The sequence below is a fragment of the Plecotus auritus genome (genome assembly GCF_963455305.1).
Source record: "Plecotus auritus genome assembly, chromosome: 5".
In the NCBI taxonomy this organism is placed as follows: domain Eukaryota; kingdom Metazoa; phylum Chordata; class Mammalia; order Chiroptera; family Vespertilionidae; genus Plecotus; species Plecotus auritus.
In genome coordinates this window covers 51,124,643-51,146,575 of record NC_137776.1, presented here as the reverse complement: position 1 = coordinate 51,146,575, position 21,933 = coordinate 51,124,643, and the positions used below count along the sequence as shown (strand labels likewise).

Sequence of the window (21,933 nt, the reverse complement as noted above, 5' to 3'; positions counted from 1 at the left end):
TATTTTTATTGATTTCAGAAAGGAAGGAAGAGGGAGAGAGAGATAGAAACATCAACGATGAGAAGAATCATTGATCAGGTGCCTCCTGCACACCCCACACTGGGAATTGAACCCGAAACCTGGGCACGTGCTCTGACCAGGAATCGAACCTTGACCTTCTGGTTCATAGGTCAACGCTCAACCCCTGGGCCATGCTGGTCCCGCTTATGAGTACTTTTAAAAATGAGCCATACTCATGAAACAGATTTATTGTGTCTTTAGCACATATATTAAATAAATAATTGAACAGATTTTTAGGTGAGGAATGGTCTATTTCAATTTTATTAAGGATACCCTGCTCCTTATGTATGAGTCTGTATATTATTTAGTACATACATAATGGTTTTTACATACATGTGTGTATTTTAAGTTTAAAATAATGCAAAGTTGCCCTCCGTTGGCCCTTGTATAGCTTGTCATAAAGAGCACAAGTGGGGAATGAAAGCCCTAGTGATGATCACAAGCCCTGCCTCACTGTGAGACCTGGGGTCAGCCTCCCTACCTGAATTAACTGGCAGCAATTTCCTGTAACTATACAATTTAGAAAATGATAGTATTAATTTCATATGGCTTTTAAGAGCGTCAGGGATATTATCGCATGGATAAGCTCTGTCAACTGCAAAGGACTCCACAACTATACTAGTTATTCTAATATGATGCTCTCTTATGAACTCTGCAATTTCTAGGGTGCTCTCACTTGTCCTTATAGCCCACTGGGGCATTTTCCCAGGTGGAGATGCAATAAGAAAGTGACTCTCATTAAAATTGACATTTAATCTTGGCTCCAAGGCTCCTAAAGCCAGCACTCCATTTTTTAGACTTTATTGCCATATGTCTGACCTGAGTACCCATCTCTCATTGCGAATAACTTCAGTTTTTTATATATATATATATATATACATATATATATGTACATATATATATGTATATATATGTGTGTGTGTGTGTGTGTGTGTGTGTGTGTGTGTATATATATATATATATAATTTCCAAGAGGAAGGGAGAGGGTGAGAGAAACATCAATGATGAGAAGAGTCATTGATTGGCTGCCTCCTGCACAACCCACACTGGGAATCAAGTCTGCAACCCAGGCATGTGGCCTGACCAGTAATCGAACCATGACCTCCTGATTCATGGGTCGATGCTCAACCACTGAGCCACACCGGCCGGGCATAAATACCTTCAATTTTAAAAGGCCACTTCCAGGGTGGTGCTGAGCTTGATAAACACACTGATGCTCAGCGCTTAGGATTGCTGGTGGGGAGAGTATCCTGTCCTCTCTGGTGCTCTGTTGCCAAAGGCCAGTGAGTGGGACAACTGTTTTCCTTGATGCCTATGCGTAAAGTCAGTAGAGTTGGTGGTTGAGTGAGTACCAGCTTCTCGTAAAAGTCATTTGTTTTGCTGCTGTCGGTTTACAGAGCATTTAAGTTTCCATTGTATTTACCATCTATGCTATTACTGTGTGTGTAGATATGTTTGTGCGATGAGTTTCAAAAGTCTTTGATTCATTCCGGTAAAGTAAGACATTTCATTACAGTTCAATAAACAAAAACAACTTGTTGAAAATGTTGTGTTTCTTTTAAAAAACAAAACAAAACAAAAAAACACTTTTGTTTTGTTGTTATGGATTTATGTGCAGAATAAATATTCTTGCATTCTGCTGCCTCTGATCTTCTCCCCCTTCCTGGGGGAGATAGAACAGGTGCCACCTCCTTTTACAGTAAATTAAGGAAGGCCCAAGTTTTATACCTGCGAAGCTGCGGAGGTGGGACGTGACCTCAGATTTCCTGGCTGGGTGCCTAGCCCAGTATCTCTTGGCAGCTTCCTTGTCCCTCTGATCTTTTAAGAAACGTTTTTGAATTGTCTTTTGTTGACATTTGCAGGGTACTGAAAGAAAGATCTGATTAATGCAGAACTGGGAACCAGGCCTCAGTGACATACATTGTCCTCCAGTTTCTGTCACCTCCCTCCCCTGTGCCTGTGCCATGGAATCTCACAGCAGTTAGCCAGGGGTATTCTTTTGTTGTGTGCATTGGAATATATATTTTAGGTCGCCTGAGGAATCTTGCAGATACTCATTCATGTCAAAGAACCATACATGCTATTGTTAAAGTAAATAGTGAATCGGGTACCACACATTCCTTCTGATGGACCCTTTTTTTGGTTGGAGATAAAACTAATGCAATCAGGCTGCAGAGTAGAGGAATTAGAGGCATCCTTCAAAGCCCCCTTTATCCACAAAGAGAAGGGGGCTAGAATTTGTGGGGGTATAAGACCATGTCACTTTTCAGCACTGAGCTTGAGGATGTTTGGGACACAAATGGGGTTTCCTATTAACTATTAATCTTCCTTTTTTTTTCTTTGATCCTCAGCCACTCACAACTGACCTTCACTACTATTATATCCTGGAGCTGTCGTTTTATTGGTCTTTAATGTTTTCCCAGTTCACTGATATCAAAAGAAAGGTAAGTGGGGTTCTGTTGTAAAGTGCCTGCAGACAGGTGTCTTTAATGGGCCATGGCAGGTGGGTGTAGAGCCACAGGCACTCCCTGCTGTTTTCTCAGCAGTGCTAGGTTAGTCCTGTTTTCTGCTTGGATACATAAAGTTCTCTATATTTGTCTGTGCTGTTTTGTATTTTGTTCCCCTTGTCTCTTAGCTCTTCCCTAGTGTTCTTTTCTCTATGAAAATATATAGCAATGAGTCCCGATAGCAGTAATTTCTCTCAGTCTGATTTACAAGTCCCTCTGTTCTCCAGATTAAATAAAGAAGAAAACTTTTATTTGTTGCTCCTGGGAGAGACTAACATCTCCGTGTTCCAGCCCTACAGAATGAAATTTTCTCCAATTTAAGGGCTAACTGGCATGAAAAGATGTCATGAAAAGGCAACATTCCTAAATGAACTGTGATCTGGGTTTCACCCCTCCCTTCCACCAGCATCTGTGGAGGGCACTCTTGACCTCCTGAGTGTTAAACCCGCTCATTCTGGTTCTCATCACACCAGCCTCTGGACACAGGTGGCACTTTTGATTTTTCACTGCTTATTTTTCATGATGCCATGTTATCCAGATTTTCATATTTGGATTGTTCCTTTGAAGCTGTGTTTGCTGGCCTGCATCTCAGTGCCCGTGCTCCACATACTTGTGTGCTCCAGAGCAGCAGTAGCCAACCTTTGGGACCTCACGGACCACCAATGGTCTGCAGACCACCGGTTGGCAACCACTGCTCCAGAGTATACTCCTTTCACTGACGCGCATCAGTGGTTTACTTAGCTGGCAAAAGGTGGTCTTTGTGTTTTGTGTGGCTGAGCAGCCTTAATGTGGTGTATGTCCTCTAATTCTCAGAAGTGGGTGGTCCCTGTAAGGGCTAAGGCTTAGGTATAGCGGGTAACTCATTGACACCATAACTTGTGGTTCCCTTACTCCTTGCACCAAACTTGCTGGGCCAGTTTCTGGGAATGTTTAAAGATCAGTATCCCAATTAGATATCCTCGTCTTACGTGAGGAGCTTCTTCATTCATGTAGTCAGAGCTTGTAGTCTTATTATCTTCTATGTGCCAGGCTCATTGTATATTTTACTTATTTAGTTTTTAAATCTTTAGTAAAAATACAAAATATAAAATTTATCATCTTAACCATTTTATGTGTACAGTTCAGTACTGTTACACACATTCACATTGTTGTGCAACCAGTTTCCAACATTCTTTTCAGCTTGCAAAACCGAAACTCTATATCCATTAAACAACAATTTCTCATTCTCCCCTCCCCCCCCCCAGGCTCTTGGCAACCACCATTTTACTTTCCGTTGCTATGAATTTGACTGCTCTAGATACCTTCTAAAAGTGGAATTAGACCATATTTGTCCTTTTGTGGTGGGCTTATTTCACTTAGCCTAATGTCCTTAGGTTCATCCATGTTGTAGCATGCATCACAATTTCCTTCCTTTTCAAGACCAAATAATATGCATTTTCTTTTCTTTCGAGGAACATTTTTTCCAGGGAGTCACACAAAACATGAGTATAACAAAGAAGGAGGTTTAAATATTCTTCCTATTTTGTAGTTAAGAAAATTTATGTACAGTAAGTTTATGTACATTTTTCAAGGTTGTGCAGTTTGGGAATGAATTACAGCCCAAGTTGACCAAGCAAAGTACTGTGATTCCCTCTTAGATTAGATGAGTACACAGTTTTTGCATTGTCTTGCCTTGCCATGCTCCTGACATTAAAGGTAGTAATTTGCAGCTCTTTGTCATTGTATTGGTTCCTCTTTTGCTCAGTGAGAATTAGGGGTACCATCTAGAGTCAAAGAGATTGCAAGACTGACTGTCCTTGGCTCCCAGTAGCCTAGTCTAGTGAAATATGTCTGCACCAAAAGTCACCAAGCCCCCTCCACTTGCTTGAGCTTTCTCATCACACATTTACCATGTCTTTTCAGTGAGCCAAGAGCTGGATAATTCTTATTTCATGTGCAAAATGGGAATATGGCCACTACCACACTATTACTCAGCACAGGTTTTAATAAGGAAGTTTTTCTCTCTGTTGACATCTCTCATTAGTGAGTTGTAGCCCTTGCTTTTTTCCTTTGCATCTTGCTGTCACTGCAGGTTCTTAGTGGTTCCCTCCTCATTACCTTATCCCTTGGAGGGTCTGCCATTCCAGGCAGCAGCAAGGCTTTATAGAATGTTTTGGCTGCGAAATATACTCCCCATCTTCCAGATTTTAACTATTTACCAAACTCTCTAAAAAAGAGCCTGCTTCCTAATTAGGGAATAGAAATATTTGAAGGCACCCATTGACAACAGAGTATAGAAATCAACTTCTGAAGGCCATTTGTAGGGTTGTTAATAGAAAGGTTATGCACATGTTTACTTAGCTTCCCAATTAAATGACAATGAGCTTGAACAGCCATTTCTCAAATAGGGATCAAGGTTTATAAACACTGGATCCAAATGCATACCTCAAACTGTTAGAATCAGTACCCTAAATGAGATTTAGAAATCATTTTTTATGACTTAATGGGTTCATGAGTGTTTCTAAAATGGCTTTTATATTCACAAACTCTTCTCTTTTAGAAGTGTCCTAATATTGCTCTTTTTTATTTTTAAATTGCTCTGTTTCAAAGTAGAATCTGGATCTAAAAATGAGAGGAAAACCTTTCATCCCTTTGGTGACAGAGCCCATTGCCTCTCTCTTGATCATTTCTAGGGTTGGTTCTTAATTGGTCAGTGATAAGTTATACTATTAATCTTCCCAGAGGGAAGGGACTAGCCAAGATGTAGTCATTTGGACTAATAATTCAACTGACTTATAATTCTAATATTGTATTATAAGCTACCAAGATGTGTAAACCTTTTTTGAGGATTTTTTCTTTCTCTTTTTCTTCTTGCTTCCCTTCATTCCTTTCTCCTTCCCTCTTTCTCTCTTCTTCCTTTCTTCTTTTGTAAACAGAAATTGTTCCAGTATCTTGCATACTCGTGGTATTTAACATTGTTCGAAATATTTCTTATTTCTCAAGGCTTCATTTTTGTTAAGATTCTGTTTTTAGCACCTGTCCACAATGACTATTTCTCCTTCACATCTAAATTTTCTAAGGGACACTAATAAATACGACTGTGCTGGAGCTCAGAACAGCTTGCTTGTATCTAAGCCCTATGTCCCTTTCAACTAAGTAGCTGTTGGACTCACAGGTCTGGGCCCTGGGCCAATGAGCCGGGCTCATGTTCGGAGTCCTTCTCAGGAAATCATCCATGGCCAAGTTCCAAAGCCCAGCTGGTAAAATCAGCTGTTGCTCTTCTGGTCTTTAACCTAAGAGAGAAACTATATTTTGTAAAAGATTCCTGACAGAGATGTATGGTGATTAAATTTAGCAAGAAGCTCATTGACAGACTTATATTTTCAGAGAATAACTGGCATCCATTCCTGTGGGTGCTTTACTCACCTGTGGGGGCCTGTCATGCTCCAGATCTTTCCTGATTCAATTGGATTCAGGGTAGAAGACAATGCATGCTTTAATCTTTTTCTAAAGCAAGCTGTATAGCATAGAATTAAATGGCATAATGTCCATGAAACCATCTAGTACAATGCTTGACAAATAGAGCTTAGAATAGTACCTCTGTTTGGCACATAATGACCAAAATTTGGTTGAATCAAAACAAAGTGCTAAAACCAAAAACAAAAACACCTCCAAAACATAGCAGTCACAAGTTTTTGTACTTTTGGTCCATTAAAATTAACAAAACTAAGTAGGAAGAGGAACTAACTTAAGGTAGCCACCCTTTTTTCCTAATATTTCCTCTATTTATAACCATGAATTCTTAAAGGAAAGGACGTTTGAACATTTTCAAGGAGAGAGGACACCTTGTAATAAAGGACAATCATCTATATTTATCATTATGGAACGTTCTTATTTTTCTCATTTTTTTCTGGAGGGAGGGAATTATGGGCAATATGGCTTTGAGGTTAAAGGCATGGGCTCTGGAGTTCATCTACCTGCCCGGCACCACTCCTAACTTGGTGTGACCTTGAGCAAGTTACTTTACCTCTTTGTGCCTGATCCAAAGGCTTTCTGATCCAAAGAATGGAGTTCATATAACCTACCTCAATGGAGTGTTGTCAGCATAAAGTATTACATGCTGTTAGAACAATGCCTGGCACATAATTAATGCTCAGCAAATGTTAGCTATTGTTGTGGTCTTTAATGTGGTTCATCAGATAGTGCCAGATCTCTACCCTCAGGCACATGTAGGATTGTACTTCTTAGCCATGTCCTCTCTTGTGGCTGTGACTTGTAGGCTGGGAGCAGAACTGACTAGAGTCACTTTTGTACCAGAGTATTTGATTGCTGGTGTGAGACCTCTAAACTCTCTTTTCCCTGTAGTACAGTGATTGGTAACATTTGAGATGGAGGCTGCTGCCTCAGGCTGGTCCCTGAGTGACTGTGGTGAACAGAGTGAACCTCCACCCTTAGCCTAATGGTAACATTGCAGTGGGTAAGAAATAAGCCTTTGTTTTAAACCACTGAGATTTCAAGGGCTTTATTCATGATTACCACATCATCTGGCTTGTCCTGACCGGTGCAGTTTTTATTAATAATGTGACTAGTTATCATTTCCTAAAACAATATTTGAAATAATTTTTCTAAATCAGCAGTTCTCAAAGTGTGGTCTGCAGACACTTAGAGATCCCTAAGACTTTTCAGGGGACCTGCAAGGTCAAAACTGTCTTCAGAATAATACTAAGATGTCATTTGCCTTTCTCACTGCATTGAAATTTGCACGGATAATGCAAAAGTAACAGTGGGCAAAATTGCTGGTAATGGCACCAACCTGTATCAACAGTCATTCTTCAGTGCCACATGCTTGCAGGAAGAACAAATGTCAGTTTTACTGGAGAATGCTCTTGATGAAGCAGTAAAAAGTGTTAATTTTATTAAATCTGCATTCTTGAGTATACATTTAAAGATATTTTGTGTGATGAAATGGGAAATATGCATAAAGAACTGCTGCTGTGTAACAACATACAATAGTGTCTCAAGAAAACCACATACAGTTAGCACCTTGCATTGTGAGCTGAACTCGCTGCTTTTTTCCTCATGGAATCTTGCTTTTACTTGAACAAATGACTGGCAAACTATGGTTAGGACCACTTGTGTTTTTGGTTGATATTTTCTTGAAAATGCAGAATGAGCCTGTCAAGTTATATCAAAAGAACAATTACCATCATTTGTTGTCAATAATAAAACCAAGCTTTCAAGCAAAATTTGATTTTCGGAAAACTTGTGTTCACCAGCAAGAACTTGATAGCATCTCAATGCTTTAAAACTTTTCTCATGAGATTGGTAAGGACATTAATTCATGTGATTTGAAAAATACTGAATAACAAAATATTTCATTGGCTCAGTGAGCCAATACTTTCCAAGTGACTAATGCATGATGCTACAAAACCATGCATGAGTTTAAGATCAATTCAAAGGTCAAGACAGAGCAAAGGATTTTATGTAACAGAATATGAAAAGTTTATTGATCTGGTTTTAAATTCCACGTTGCAACTAACCTTGAAGAATATCCTGCTTCTCAAGTTTTGGTACAGAATCAAAGAAGAATATCCATAACTGTCTGAAAAGCCTAGCAAGATACTTCATTTTCGAACTATATGGTACTGGATTTTCTTTATATACTTCAATCAAAGTGACATCAGTTATGAGAATCCAACTCTTTTGTCTTAAGCCAGACAGCAAAGAGAGTTGCAATCATGTAAACAGTGCACTCTTACCATTTATTTTTAAATTTTGGAAAAATGTAGTTATTTGGGGGAAAATATTTATGTTAATTAACCAATACTGGACTTTAAAATAAGTCTGTTCTGACACATTTTTAAAATTTCTCAGTTTTAATGTCTAATGTGTTAAATATTGATAGGTATCACCTATATAAACAAACTCTTTGGTGTCCTCAATAATTTTTAAGAGTATAAGAGTCCTGAGATGAAAACATTTGAGAACTGCTCATCTATCTTATTTTTAAATCTTTTCTAAGAATATGACTCTGGGGAGTGAAGGAAGGGAATAAAGTCTTCTTAACTTGTTCATCAGTGAAGACTGTTTTATTGAGTGTATTTAAAATGTCTCAGAAGTGATCCTTTTAGCATTAAAAGCTGTACAAATTAGTGTGGCTGGGCCAAGAGTAATTTAAACAGAGCCCTTTCTTTCCTTGAAGAGCTGAAATCCCACCAGCTGACACCTGATCATCCTGAGAGGGAGGGAGGAAGATGTGAATTCGCTCTGTGTAACCTCAGTGCTCCTACTTACAGACACAGGCAGGCCACTTAACCTCTCTTTCACAGAGGTGCAGAGCTGCTCCTCTGTGTGTCCACTTGTGATTGGAGTGGTGATATTCTGCACGCGAAGCTTAGCTTTCTCCCATGGCAGATATTCCTGACTTAGGCCCCTGGGTGTGTGTGTGTGTGTGTGTGTGTGTGTGTGTGTGTGTGTGTGTGTGTGTGTGTGTGTGTGTGTGTGTTTCATACTACAGTGTCTTCAGAAGGGAAGAGGAGGCAGCTCATTTTAGTAAGTTACCACCTGTGATCAAAGCATTTCAAACCAGTGCTGTGTGCAGGTGGGTAGGACAATAGAACAGTATTGTCTAGAAAAGAAATAGGTTTTGTGGGGCAATTTTATGGGATTTTATTCAAAGGCTATCTAAACTTACTCTGGCAATCACACTCCCAGGTTCCTTGCCAGGGGAGAGGCTCGTAAGCATCTTGAGAATCTACATAGTGCTGTCCAAGGTGTGGGAGGGTGCCAGGCAGGGACCTCTTCTTCCAATGAGGTGTAAAGACCCCAGGACCTCCACAGTGCTGCTGGTCTGGGCTCTGGGTCCTCAAGTCCAGACCTCAGGAGTCCCACCTTCTCTCAGGAGCTACTGGTGGGTTCCACGTTCATTTGGGAGATTCAGTCATTCAGCCTCCTATGGGAAGTTTCCCTCAAGTCATCCTAGGGGTCTTGGGAAAACACCCACTTTGGCTTGTTATAGTGCTGTCTCCCTGACTCGGTGCATTCCCTCCATTTCTATTCCCATAAATATAAACAGGCCCATTGCATGTCCTCCCCTTTGGCTTCCAAACAAGAAGTGCCCTTCATACTCATGGCTAATCCTGCACCTTTGCCTTGGACCCCCTTCTCTTCCTTTCTTCTAGAAGTGGACCTTGTTCTCTTTGTTAGTCTCTCACTTACATGTGTTTTCAGAAGTGTCCTCTCTCTGTGGCCTCCTCCCTCAGTCTTCCCTCCTGTGTTTGCTTCTGAAAAGCAGCCTGCTGGGGTAGGAGCCTGCACTCAGGGATCACGCAGAACTACATTATATGACTTTGGAAAAATCACATAGCATCTCTGTGCTTCAGTTTCTATATAAAATTGAGTTCTAGTAGTACTTGCTTTATGGGGCTGTTGTTCAGAATAAATCACAATGTTCGACAGAACCTTTGGAGCTTGAGAATTAGCAGGCAAATCGGAGGATAGATAGAAGTTTACCAGGTGATCAAAGTGGAGAAAAGAAGAGAAAGCACAAGCCTTCCAGCCAGGAAAAACAAAACAGACAAACAAAAATTTAAAAAAACAAAAACAAACAAATAAAAAAACAACAGGAAAACTGCATGGCCAGAGGCCTGCTTGGAGACAAGAAGTAACTTGAGGAGTGAATTCTATAGTATGGTTTGTTTATGTTTGTAAAAGTAGGTGGAGAGCTCAGACAGCTGAAGGAAAAGGAGTTAGAAGAGAAAAGATAAGGCTGATGATAATGAGTTTCTCTGGACCCCTCCTGACAACTTACAGCATCATCCCAACCTGGTTGACCAGAAGAAAAATTTTTCCATCTACAGTCTCAAGCACAAAACTGAGTCCTTGATTGCCCATTGTCATTTTGCGCCTCATATTTAAAGTAAATATGAGAATTCTGGCTTTTGAGTTTTGGGGATATTTCTGATTTTAGTTGAGCACACTCTGCCCCCTACTGATCATTCTGGATGTTTTCAACCTGAATGAATTTACTTGACAGCAAGAATTGCCTTTGTCCTCAGGGATATTGGAAAGAGGGAGAGGGTAGGGAAAAAGAGGGGGAAGAAGAAAGGGAATAAAGTCTTCTTAACTTGTGCATCACTGAAGACTGTTTTATTGAGTGTATTTAAAATGTCTCAGAAGTGATCCTTTTAGCATTAAAAGCTGTACAAATTAGTGTGACTGGGCCAAGAGTAATTTAAACAGAGCCCATAAAGTGTTTATAAAGACCTCCATCTTCTGCGCTTATAATGGGCAGGATTTGTAGTGATGGAGAACTTATGAAGATCCAAAGATCAATGAGAACAAAGACATGCATGTATAATTAAGAAAAATATCATTGAAAGCAGAGTGCATTTGGAAAGGGTGCTTTTGACAGGGAGAGGAAAGCATGAAGGAAGAAGGACTCCAGGGAGTTACAAATTAAGTTCCGTGCTCTGGCCAGGCACACTGGAAGAGAACTGGTGGCACTATCATACTGTTTTTTGTTGTACAAATAAAATTTTATTGCATCCCCTGCCACAGTAATAAAATCAATTAAAGATTAATATTAACTAAATAATTCATAGTAGAAAAGCGATTATGAATTCTTGATTTTGAAATGGTACCATAAATGTTACACAGGAGAAAAATTGGGTAAACACTGCTTATACAGCAGTTCTTCACTCCGTTTATCTAACTTCCCAGAAGCTATAAAATAATGGCACATCTGGCAGCAGAGAAAGTGCTGTTGCATCCAGAAAGCTCTTGTTATAAAAGCTGGTCAGGATTTTCAAATTATCTTGAAGTTGTAGTTATAATTTATCATGAGAAGTGTGATGGAGATACCTGCCAAAACTCTTTTTTTAATAGTGTGTCTGAAATTGAGAGTCATATTTTATGGGTTACTTTAGAATAGCTGTGAAAATTAAATCTCTTACATATTATTTTTTAAAATATGTTTTTATTGATTTTAAAGAGGGGCATGGAAAGGGAGAGAGGGAAACACCTATGTAAAAGAGAAACATTGATTGGCTGCCTCCTGCACTTCCCCTACTGGGGATTGGGCCTGCAACCTGAGCATGTGCCCTGAGTGGGAATCAAACTGGTGACCTTGTTAGTGCATGGGATGGTGTTCAACTAACTAAGCCACACTGGCCAGGGCCTCTCTTACATATTCTTTATATGAAGAAAATGTGATGAAGCTGGCCATGATACTACACAGTTGGCACATCTCAGATAACATGACTGAGTTTCCCACAGTGTGCCCTTTAATGTGGCTGTAAGGTCAGAGTCACCAAACTTTCTATAAGGGGCCATATAGTAACTATTTGAAACTTGTGGGCTATATAGTTGCTATTGAATCTACTCAACTCTGCCACTGTAGTAAGAATGCTGCCATAGACAATAATTAAACAAATGGATGTGGCACTGTTTCAATAAATCTTTCTTGACAAAAACAAATGGAGGGCCAGATTTGGCCTCGGGGCCATAGTGCGCCTTTTGATGCTCTAAAGTAGAGTAACCTGGACATGCATATTTGTTGAACGGTGAGGATGTCAGATCTGAGAATGGCTAGTGGAGATATTTACATCATATCAGTACATATTCTTAGAAACATTTTGATAGCAACAATAGTAAATGTAAAGTCTTTCACCAAGTAATTTCTTGGCACTTACTGCTTTTAGAATGTTTGTATGTGACAGTTATCTCCCTTAAGGACCTAAGTCCCTTTATATTTAGTCCAAAAGAGGAAAAACATGTGAAAATAAATTTGACTCTAGATTTAATGTGCATGAAGTTCTAATCATGGACTGAATTTTAGAGAAGGGCTAATTGAATCATATCTGCCAGGGCTTCTCCACCTTACAGTTGTACAAATGTTTCCCAAATAAATCACACTTTTTCATTCCTTTCCAATTTCCACATAAATATTTACTCTAGTACACATAGGCTGTGCATGCTAATAAAAGTGAATTTTAGTTACAGTTTTTGAGGAGCCTTGTTATTGGAAGTAGCTTTCTTTAAATGGCACCTTTAACCAATTCTCTTTATAGTGAGCCAAAATTCAAGGCCACTTAAAAATATAATAACTGAATAAATTGTGGGAGATTGCAGATACCCAAAGGTTTACCTTTATATACATTATGAGAACTTTTTACTTCAGGCATTGGTAAGAGAAAGGTGTAATTTCCTCAAATTGCTTAATATGGGACAAATCAGAATCAACTGATTTTTATAAATCACTCTGAGTATACTTTCATTTCTGTCATTGTCTCAATACCAGATAGATTTTTAGTCTCTTGTTTCTTTTCTTTTTAAGAGGTTATATTTACATATGTATCTTTAGTTATCCATAGCCCAAAGTCAAGAATCTGTTGTACTTTCATATTCCTTCAGTGGGAAAGTATTTAACTGTGATTATTCTTGGCATATGTAAGCTTCGTCTGAAATCCTTCCCATCTCCATCTCTGTATTTGTTCCGGAGCCTGAGCAGCCACTCTCCCCGCACGGTGCCAAGTTATCCTTCTGAAGTCCACTTCCTGCACAGCCACGCCGCTCCAGGAAGTTCTGGGAGTTTTACCCCCAGTTGCACAATCCCAAGTGAAGAGATAGGAATACTATTTGTTACTCTGTTGAAAGTCATATACATTTCTATGTACCTTGAAGGCTTAAATAAGAAAACTATTCTTGAAAAAAAACACAAATAGAAATGAGAGATTTCTATTATTGCTGCAGTTTTCATAAAATGAAATCAGCTTTAAGTTATGCTTCCTAGAGAGTTTGAAAATATGTTCAATGAATAACCTGGTACTAATGATCTGATCTCCATTCATATGTTAGAGTTTAAGTTTATTAATTACATTTATTAATTTTGTTAAATTAAATTCAGAAAAGCTAATGCATGTCATTTGTATCAGAGAGAAAAGATTCTTCCCTTAGCCTTGCAGTTTAGATGGTAAAGAATATGAAATACCTCTAAACTGCAAGGCTAAGGGAAGAATCTTTTCTAAATCAGCCATTACTTCAAATCTTGATCTTCTTATTCCCTTGTTGAGAAGGTTCACCAATGATTTTCTTTGTTGCAAAGATTATTCCCAAAACAAACTACATAAAATTATTAGTACTTTATCAAGCAAATGAGAACTTAAAGAACAAGTTTCTTGTTTGTGGTGTTATCTGTTTTGTTGAGAAATGAGTTCATTTGTGTTTATAAAAACATGTACATGAAGATGAATTTCTGGTGCCTCCTGAAGACACAGTATTAATTCAAAGACTCTCCTGCAGCCTGATCATTGCAAAGGGGGCTTCATCATGTTGAACGTCATCATGTAGACACATTCTTTGAGATGAGCATGTCTTAATGAGAGGGTGATCCCTCTGGCTAATATTTTATTGTGCATAACCGCCCCCCCCCCCCCTCCTCCAGAGAACTGAGTTAAGGAATCTGACTTTCATTCTGATAGTTGAGAATGGAACCCAAATAGCTGGAATTTCACCTGCACCCAGGCGTTTCTGAGGTGAAAGCTACACAGAACAGGCTGAGAGACTCTGTCCTAGGTTTCCTAAATAGCATTAGGAAGTGTAGTAAGGGAAAAACACACACACTGTATTATTATCTTACCAACTTCTGGTATTAATATGGATCGCTCTTCCCTGAATTCTTTCATTTCAGATTTATTCTAATGGAGTTTGAGTCAAGACCACACCTAATTTTTTTATCTGTCTCTGGTAATTAACATATAAAACACTGGAATGAGGGCTGAGATCGGAGTAAATATTAGGCGGGAAACAAAGAAGGAGCCCTTGATGATTGCTCTGCATAGTTCAAAAACAGTATGGCAGAACGGCAGGAGGTTGAGGAAGCCACAGAAGTAGGTCGCCAGGCCAGTCTGTTTTGAATAAAGGCTTTCGGAATCAGTCTTCAGTCTGAGGCCGACAAAAATTCACAATCTCTCTACTAAAAATGCAGTGAAACATTATCAACTTAAAATGCTAAGGTTCCTGCAGCCATATGTGTGTCTACATATACACCAGTCGTTTTTAGCAGTAACAGACATGAGAATGGGAGTTGCCCACCCTGCATTGATAAAGTCCAAATTGTGTTTAAAAACTGGTATTTGGACCAGACTATGTCTACGTAAAAAAATGTGTCAGGGTGAGATGTGTGAAAGACGTAAAATAATGATTCCATATTCCAAGGCTTTTACTAAAGATATTTCATTGTGTGTAATGCTTTTTTGAAACAGAAATGCAAGACAAAATTCATTATTCATGCTTTATTCATATTCATACAGATATGACTGTATAATGAGAATTGGTCTTCTGCTATGGGCATAACTCTGAGTCTCTCAGTAATAAATGATTTTTGGAACCAGGGAAATTATATGCAGAAATCATCTTCACAAAACAAACTTTGCAAAGCAAGACTTTTGTTTTTGAGAGGGTCCTTGATATATTGCCAAGGGCTTTGTGTTGTTTATTGACATTTATATGAGATATAAATCAGGAAACTTAATTATAAAATGATCCTAATCATCCATAAGTGGATTGATTAAAATATAAATTTTAATCAACTTATATTTATTCATTTTAAAATTAAATAGAGAAGATTCGTTTTTCAGTGAGTCAAGAGCAGTCATTCAGGGCTGAACAATGGGAAATGTGGAAAGTATTATTCCGGTTAGGTACCCAGCTGGTTAGACTTAAAATCTGTGTAATAAGCATGGGCAAATATAAGCTCACTGGACTGTTGAATTAAGCTCTGTATGTTTTCATTTAATTATGCTTAGAAAACAGTTTAAAATATCATTCATAGGGTAGCTCCACTTTAACTGATTCATTGTTTTGAAATAGCTATTGTCTGGTAGGTCATGGAACCTAATAAATTTTGCATAACTGCCTGGAGAGAACACATGTGGGAAACACTATCAGAGCAATTTTTATTGTATGCCTAAGACATTTGGGTATTGTCCAACTTTAATGATTTAGGAAAATCCTAGATACTACCAAAACAGAAAATCAGAAGTAGGTAGACTGGTAAATTGAGTTGACACATGATCACTCATTAAACTCAGAGCATGGTCATCATTTCTCTGTGCCAATGAGCTGGGAACTACATGTGAATGTTGTTCTGGAGGAAGGAGCATAGTGGTAGGTCAATAGGTGGCAGAAGTTTGCAAGACTCAGTTCTGCAGTTCTACTGCAGGCAGGTAGAATTAACTGATGCAAGACAGATGATCCTTCCAACAGCGGTATTCACCGTCAGTGCAACATGGCTATGTTAGTTGAAAACATTTAAAATAGTTGCGCTTCATTTAAAAAATTATCTGACCTGATTTAGGAGAGTCTTTGAATAACACCATTTTGTTCATTCATTTCATTATAACAGTAAGATGCTGTAGGTATATCAATTAGCCTGTGGTAAAATTGGTTTTGTTATATGTTGTTTCACTTAAAATCACAGAACTTATGAATGTCCTTAAGTGAGGGCTTACTCTACCAGTAATAAATCAGAGTGTATGGTTATCAATAAATGTTTGGCAGAAAAATAACCTCTGGACATGTTTACCAAAGTATATACAGAGCCATTTAAACATTGTGGGGTTTCTAAAACATACACATCTAATTTTATTTATCATTTTCACTTAAAGTTTGACATTATAAATATAAAGAGACATTTTAAGAGTTCTGTATCACAGGAATTTAAATATTAAAAATACCCATAGCTTTGTAGATTCACTGTATTTAAATTAAAATCAAATAATTGGAAATGTTTTTGATATGGGAACTATACAATGAAATAAATGGTTGAAGGACCTAGTAGGAGCAGTATTTTATTTCTTGTGGATTATCATTTTACTTTCAGGATCTAAACAAAACTGTTGTTTGAATGTTTTAAAACCATTTAAAAATTGTAGAATTTGGGCCTTTTGAAACTCCAAAGTGTATGACATCGACAGTTACTGAATAGAGGATGTTTCATAATATGCTTTCCATTTTGGCTAATTTTTTATGTGTCTCTACATGAATGGTCTAGAGGGGAGTAATCCTCTTTCTCCAAGGTTTCAAGTAGATCACCATTAGAACCAATCCTGGCACTTAAGTCCCTGAGAAGTTCAAGCTTACTGTGGGAGAAATATAGATTAAATAAGAATAAAAATACCAATAAAAAGGAGACTTTATTTTTTTAATTTTTATTGAATTTATTGGGTTAATGAAATTTTATAGGTTTCAGGTGTACAATTATATAATACATCATCTGTATATTGTATTGTGTCCAGCCCAAGTTAAGTCTTCCATCACCATTTATTTCACCTTTACCTTCTTAGAGAGACTGTATTTCTAAGCAACAGAAATTTCCTATCACAAGAAATCATGTTCAGATGGTCAGGAAATATATCAGTATCTGAGAAAGATGATCTTTTCACATGAGCCAAGAAGTAGCTTCCTTGAAGTTTACCAAAATAAGGATAGCCAATATTCCATTATTTTTTTTAAATTTTTAATAACTATAGACAGATACTGGTAAAAATTCAGAGTTTGTGCAGGATCCATCAGAGAAGCCAATATGTTACCATTCTCATTTTAATATCACACTGAGCATATCCCAGGAGAAGGATGCAGAAGTAGTCAGAGAAGTGGCCCATTTGGACCTGCACTGCTACCCAAAAGATTTTCCTAAAATCCTAATGTGGCTGTGTTTTTCCTTCCCCAAGGACTTCGGCATTATGTTCCTGCATCACTTGGTATCTATTTTCTTGATTACCTTTTCATATGTCAACAACATGGCCCGAATAGGGACCCTGGTTCTCTGTCTTCATGATTCAGCAGATGCTCTTCTGGAGGTAAAAGTTTATTTCATCTTTGAGATTACAAAACCTAGAATTCAGGAAGTCCAAAGACTATCACTTCTATGTTGTGCTAGATGGTGCTGGGGACAAAAGTATATGACTGCGTTGAAACTGTGGGGGTATTTCTTTGTAGGTAAAATTGTTAAAAACAGACTTTTAAATTAGCTTATAAATTTTTGTATTAAAAATCTTTATCATATTGACATTCTTTATTAATGGAATAATGAACACCTTCACTATTCCACACTTAAGAAATGAATGTTTTACATTAAGGAAATTATTTCTTGTGCCCTAGCTCAGTGGTCAGCAAACCGTGGCTCGCGAGCCACATGCGGCTCTTTGGCCCCTTGAGTGTGGCTCTTCCACAAAATACCACAGCCTGGGTGAGTCTGTTTTGAAGAAGTGGTATTAGAAGAAGTTTAAGTTTAAAAATTTTGGCTCTCAAAGGAAATTTCAATCGTGGTACTGTTGATATTTGGCTGAGTTTGCCGACCACTGCCCTAGCTGGTTTGACTTAATGGAGAGTGTCGGCCTGAGGACTGAAGGGTCCTAGGGTCGATTCCGCTTAAGGGCACATGCCTGGGTTGCGGGCCAATCCCCAGTAGGGGGTGTGCAGGAGGCAGCCAATCAATGATTCTCTCTCAACATTGATGTTTCTATCTCTCACTCTCCCTTCTTCTCTGAAATCAATAAAAATATATTTTTAAAAGAAAATTATTACTTAAATAGATTTTATTTCACATTGATTTATCCAGAAAGTGTATATAATTCAGTTTAGTTATTAATGGAAGTTGTTTTTTTACAGCAAAGCATGTGTACAAATTGCAAAGAATATGTAAAAATTGTTTCCTGTGCATATAAGTATAAAAAGTATCTGAGGATATGTTGGTTGCACTTTGGTTAACTTTCTAAACCATTATCACTTAGAATTATTAAAGTAGCAAAAAAAGAAAAAAGCAAAGAACAATTTTCTAGCATATGACAAAATATGAAATTTCCAGCAAAATGTTTATGTAGTATTTACTCTTAATTACGCACTCAGTAATGTTATATAATTAAATAAAAGTTTTTTCTATACTAAGAAATTTATGTAACTGGTCAAAAATAAACCTACCAGAGTACAAATTCCATGAAGAAGTTGGTCTTAGAATCTGTATTCTGATTTTTTATTCCTCTTGGCCCACAGTTCTTCTTTAGAGCATTTACTATCACTGTGAATGTGCCCTCAAATAATGATTTGTTATTGCAGTATAAGCAGAAATTTCTCACACCATAAAATTGAAATTTCTCACACCATAAAATTTATAAAGGCAGTTAATCAAGGTTTGAAGTATATATAGCATTTTATTAAAAACTTGGTCCCTATAAGTTTATGAAACAGAAAAATAGTCCTAATGGGCTATGTCACAGGATAGTTTGGCAGTAAGATCTTTAAGTGCTTCAAGCTGGGCTCTATTCCACATATTTCTTAAAGGAGAAATATCCTATATAATGAAGAGGTAATATGCAAATTGACCATCACTCCAACACAAAAGATGGCCGCTCCCATGTGGTCAAAGAAGGCCGCCCCCATATGGACACAAGATGGCCACCACAAAATGGCCGGCAGGGGAGGGCAGTTGTGGGCGATTAGGCCTGCAGGGGAGGACAGTTGGGGGGACCCAGGCCTGCAGGGGAGGGCAGTTGGGGGGGAACCAGGCCTGCAGGGGAGGGCAGTTGGGGGCGACCAGGCCTGCAGGGGAGGACAGTTAGGGGCCACCAGGCTGGCAGGGGAGGACAGTTGGGGGGATCCAGGCCTGCAGGTGAGGGCAGTTGCGGGGGACCAGGCCTGCAGGGGAGGACAGTTAGGGGCAACCAGGCCCATTGGGGAGGGCAGTTGGGGGGGACCTGGCCAGCAGGGGAGGGCAGTTAGGGGCAACCAGGCCAGCAGGGGAGAACAGTTAGGGGCAACCAGGCCCATTGGGGAGGGCAGTTGGGGGGGACCAGGCCTGCAGGGGAGGGCAGTTGGGGGCAACCAGGCCAGCAGGGGAGAACAGTTAGGGGTGACCAGGCCGGCAGGGGAGAGCAGTTAGGCATTGATCAGGCTGGCAGGGGAGTGGTTAGGGGGTGATCAGGCTGGCAGGCAGAAGCAGATAGGGGCAATCAGGCATGCAGGCCAGTGAGCGGTTGAGAGCCAGCAGTCCTAGATTGTGAGAGGGATGTCCCATATTGGAGAGCATGCAGGCTGGGCTGAGGGACACCCCCTTCGCCGCCCCCCCCCCCCCCCGCCCCTCCGTGCACCAATTTCGTGTACCGGGCCTCTAGTATTTAGTATAAAAGACAATACCCAGAAAATCAGTTACCATTTGGTTAAATCCTAAGTATGCTTGAAAGTAGGAATTTATGCAGCACTGCACAGTTTTGAAATCAATCCTGTACAGTCTACCTACTTTAATCTCTGTGAAAATTCTGGCATGATACTTGGCATAGCCCCGATTCAGAAAATGTTTGTTGAGTCATCTTGTACCACTTTAATCCAGAAAAGAAAAATAATCCACAAATCGCAGCCATGTGGGTGAAAGCAATGGTCTTTATCACCTGGATCCTCTTTTATATTATAAAATATTGCTTGAGAATATCCAAATAATGAGATACGTTGACTGCCAACTCTTTGAAGTGGAACCTATGGCCCAAACTTGTCCAAAAAATTGATACTTAATGCTTTTTTATTGAATACTGGTAAATGAATATAAAAGAACAACTACATAGCTGCCTACCCAGAGGAGGTAGAAGATGCCTTTTCTCAATATAATTTGTGGTCTCATACCCAAAGTATTCATGAAGTTAAAAGCTTCCACTCAGTTAATTGGTATTTCCCTTTAGGAATATAGTTCTCTCAAAGCTTTGTGTTTTATTTAAAGCTATTCAATTATAGCTTCTGTCAACAATCTTTTCAAGTTTGACTCAGCTAATTTCACTTTCCAAAAAATAGAAAATAATTCTGGAGACTTCAATTTATAACCCTGTAGGGGAACATGCTTATGAATTCTTGGTGAAAATGTAAAAAAGAGGTGATCAAGCAAAATTATATTTTCAGTGTCATCTGTTTTTTACTTAGAATCATCCGTAAATAGTAGATGGTAGAGAAAGGGATGTGATTTCTTCCCTAGTCTAATTTATAATATAAAGTCATCACTTAAATCACTACCATAAATATTAGAGTACTTCTTACAGACACTTGCAAAATTAGTGATTTCCATCCAGAAGATGACTCGTTAATGTAACATTGAAAATTATACCTAAATGGATTCATTGAAAAAAACATGATCTTGACACATTCTCCATTTCTAAATTTTTTTAGAATAAGCCAAGAAACTATCTCCCCATAATACTCTTTATGCCTGTTTAAGAAAACAGATAATTCTAAGGAGAAAATATACAGGAAGGCTTCATATATCCTGTATAAATTTTTTCTCAGTGTTTGGGACTCATTGAACGTTTAAAGAATTATATTACACTTTCTATTTTGACCTATTATGCAAAATTCTTGTTCTGGTGTGTTTGGCTTGCTAATATCATCTATAATGCAAGAATTTTCTTATTTTCCTATTTTTCTGAAATCAACCATATAATTGAATTTTTCAGGTTGCTGAATATTTGATTAAATCTGTGACAGTCAGTAGTACTACTTAGAGCTAATGCTGCATCTCACTTGACTTATGGGTAATTTATAAATACTGATGCATGATGCATGACATTGTAAAGCAGCAGGAAGTTTCATGCATCTGATAAGTTATACCTTATAGGAGACTCATGCATATTGAAAGAAGCTTTTTATTTATCAATTTGACTAAATTAATATGTCATATTTCTTCTTTTCATAGGCTGCAAAAATGGCAAATTATGCCAAGTTTCAGAAAATGTGTGATCTCCTGTTTGTTATGTTCGCCATCGTTTTCATCACCACGCGACTGGGTATATTTCCTCTCTGGTGAGTGTGCCAATCTTCTTTCTAATAGAGCTACCATTCCAGATAGGCTTTATGAATCATTTTCCTTGGGAATTTATGCCAAATACTTAGTAAGAGGTTTAAAGAAAGTGAGGGAGTAACATTGTAATAACTATGTATGGTGTCATCTGGATATTAGACTTATTGGGAGGATCACTCTGTAAGTTACATAAATGTCTAATCACTATGTTGTACATATGAAACTAATATAATGTTGTATGTCAACTGTAATTGAAAAATTTTAAATTAGAAGTACATAAATAATACTATTTGGGGGGAAAGTGAGAGAGGAACTCCAGAAACAGCTTGATTTCTTCTTCCCGAAGAGGGTTGCACTCTTTACTAACGTTTCCCACAGGATAGTGAGAAAAGGATGTGGCTATGTAGGTTCTGAAGCCACTGAAAGCTATCTTTTTGGGGCCCAGTGTAGAATATGATTCAAAAATCTTACACATGAAAGTTGGACTTAATAAAGGGAATGTCGTGTTGCAACCAGCTATCCATCAGGCTTCTCCTATAGCAGGGGTTCACA

General features: G+C 38.5%; 1 protein-coding gene across 2 annotated transcripts in view; it reads left to right on the top strand.

Annotated features, from left to right (window-relative positions):
• Positions 1-21,933, top strand: part of CERS6 (ceramide synthase 6) — a 264,685-nt gene that overhangs the window by 201,818 nt on the left and 40,934 nt on the right. For both annotated transcript variants that reach the window (XM_080667729.1, XM_080667728.1), the window contains exons 6-8: positions 2,412-2,504; positions 17,279-17,407; positions 21,277-21,383. In XM_080667729.1, coding sequence (XP_080523855.1) covers positions 2,412-2,504; positions 17,279-17,407; positions 21,277-21,383 — 329 coding nt within the window. The remainder of the gene's footprint in view (positions 1-2,411; positions 2,505-17,278; positions 17,408-21,276; positions 21,384-21,933) is intronic.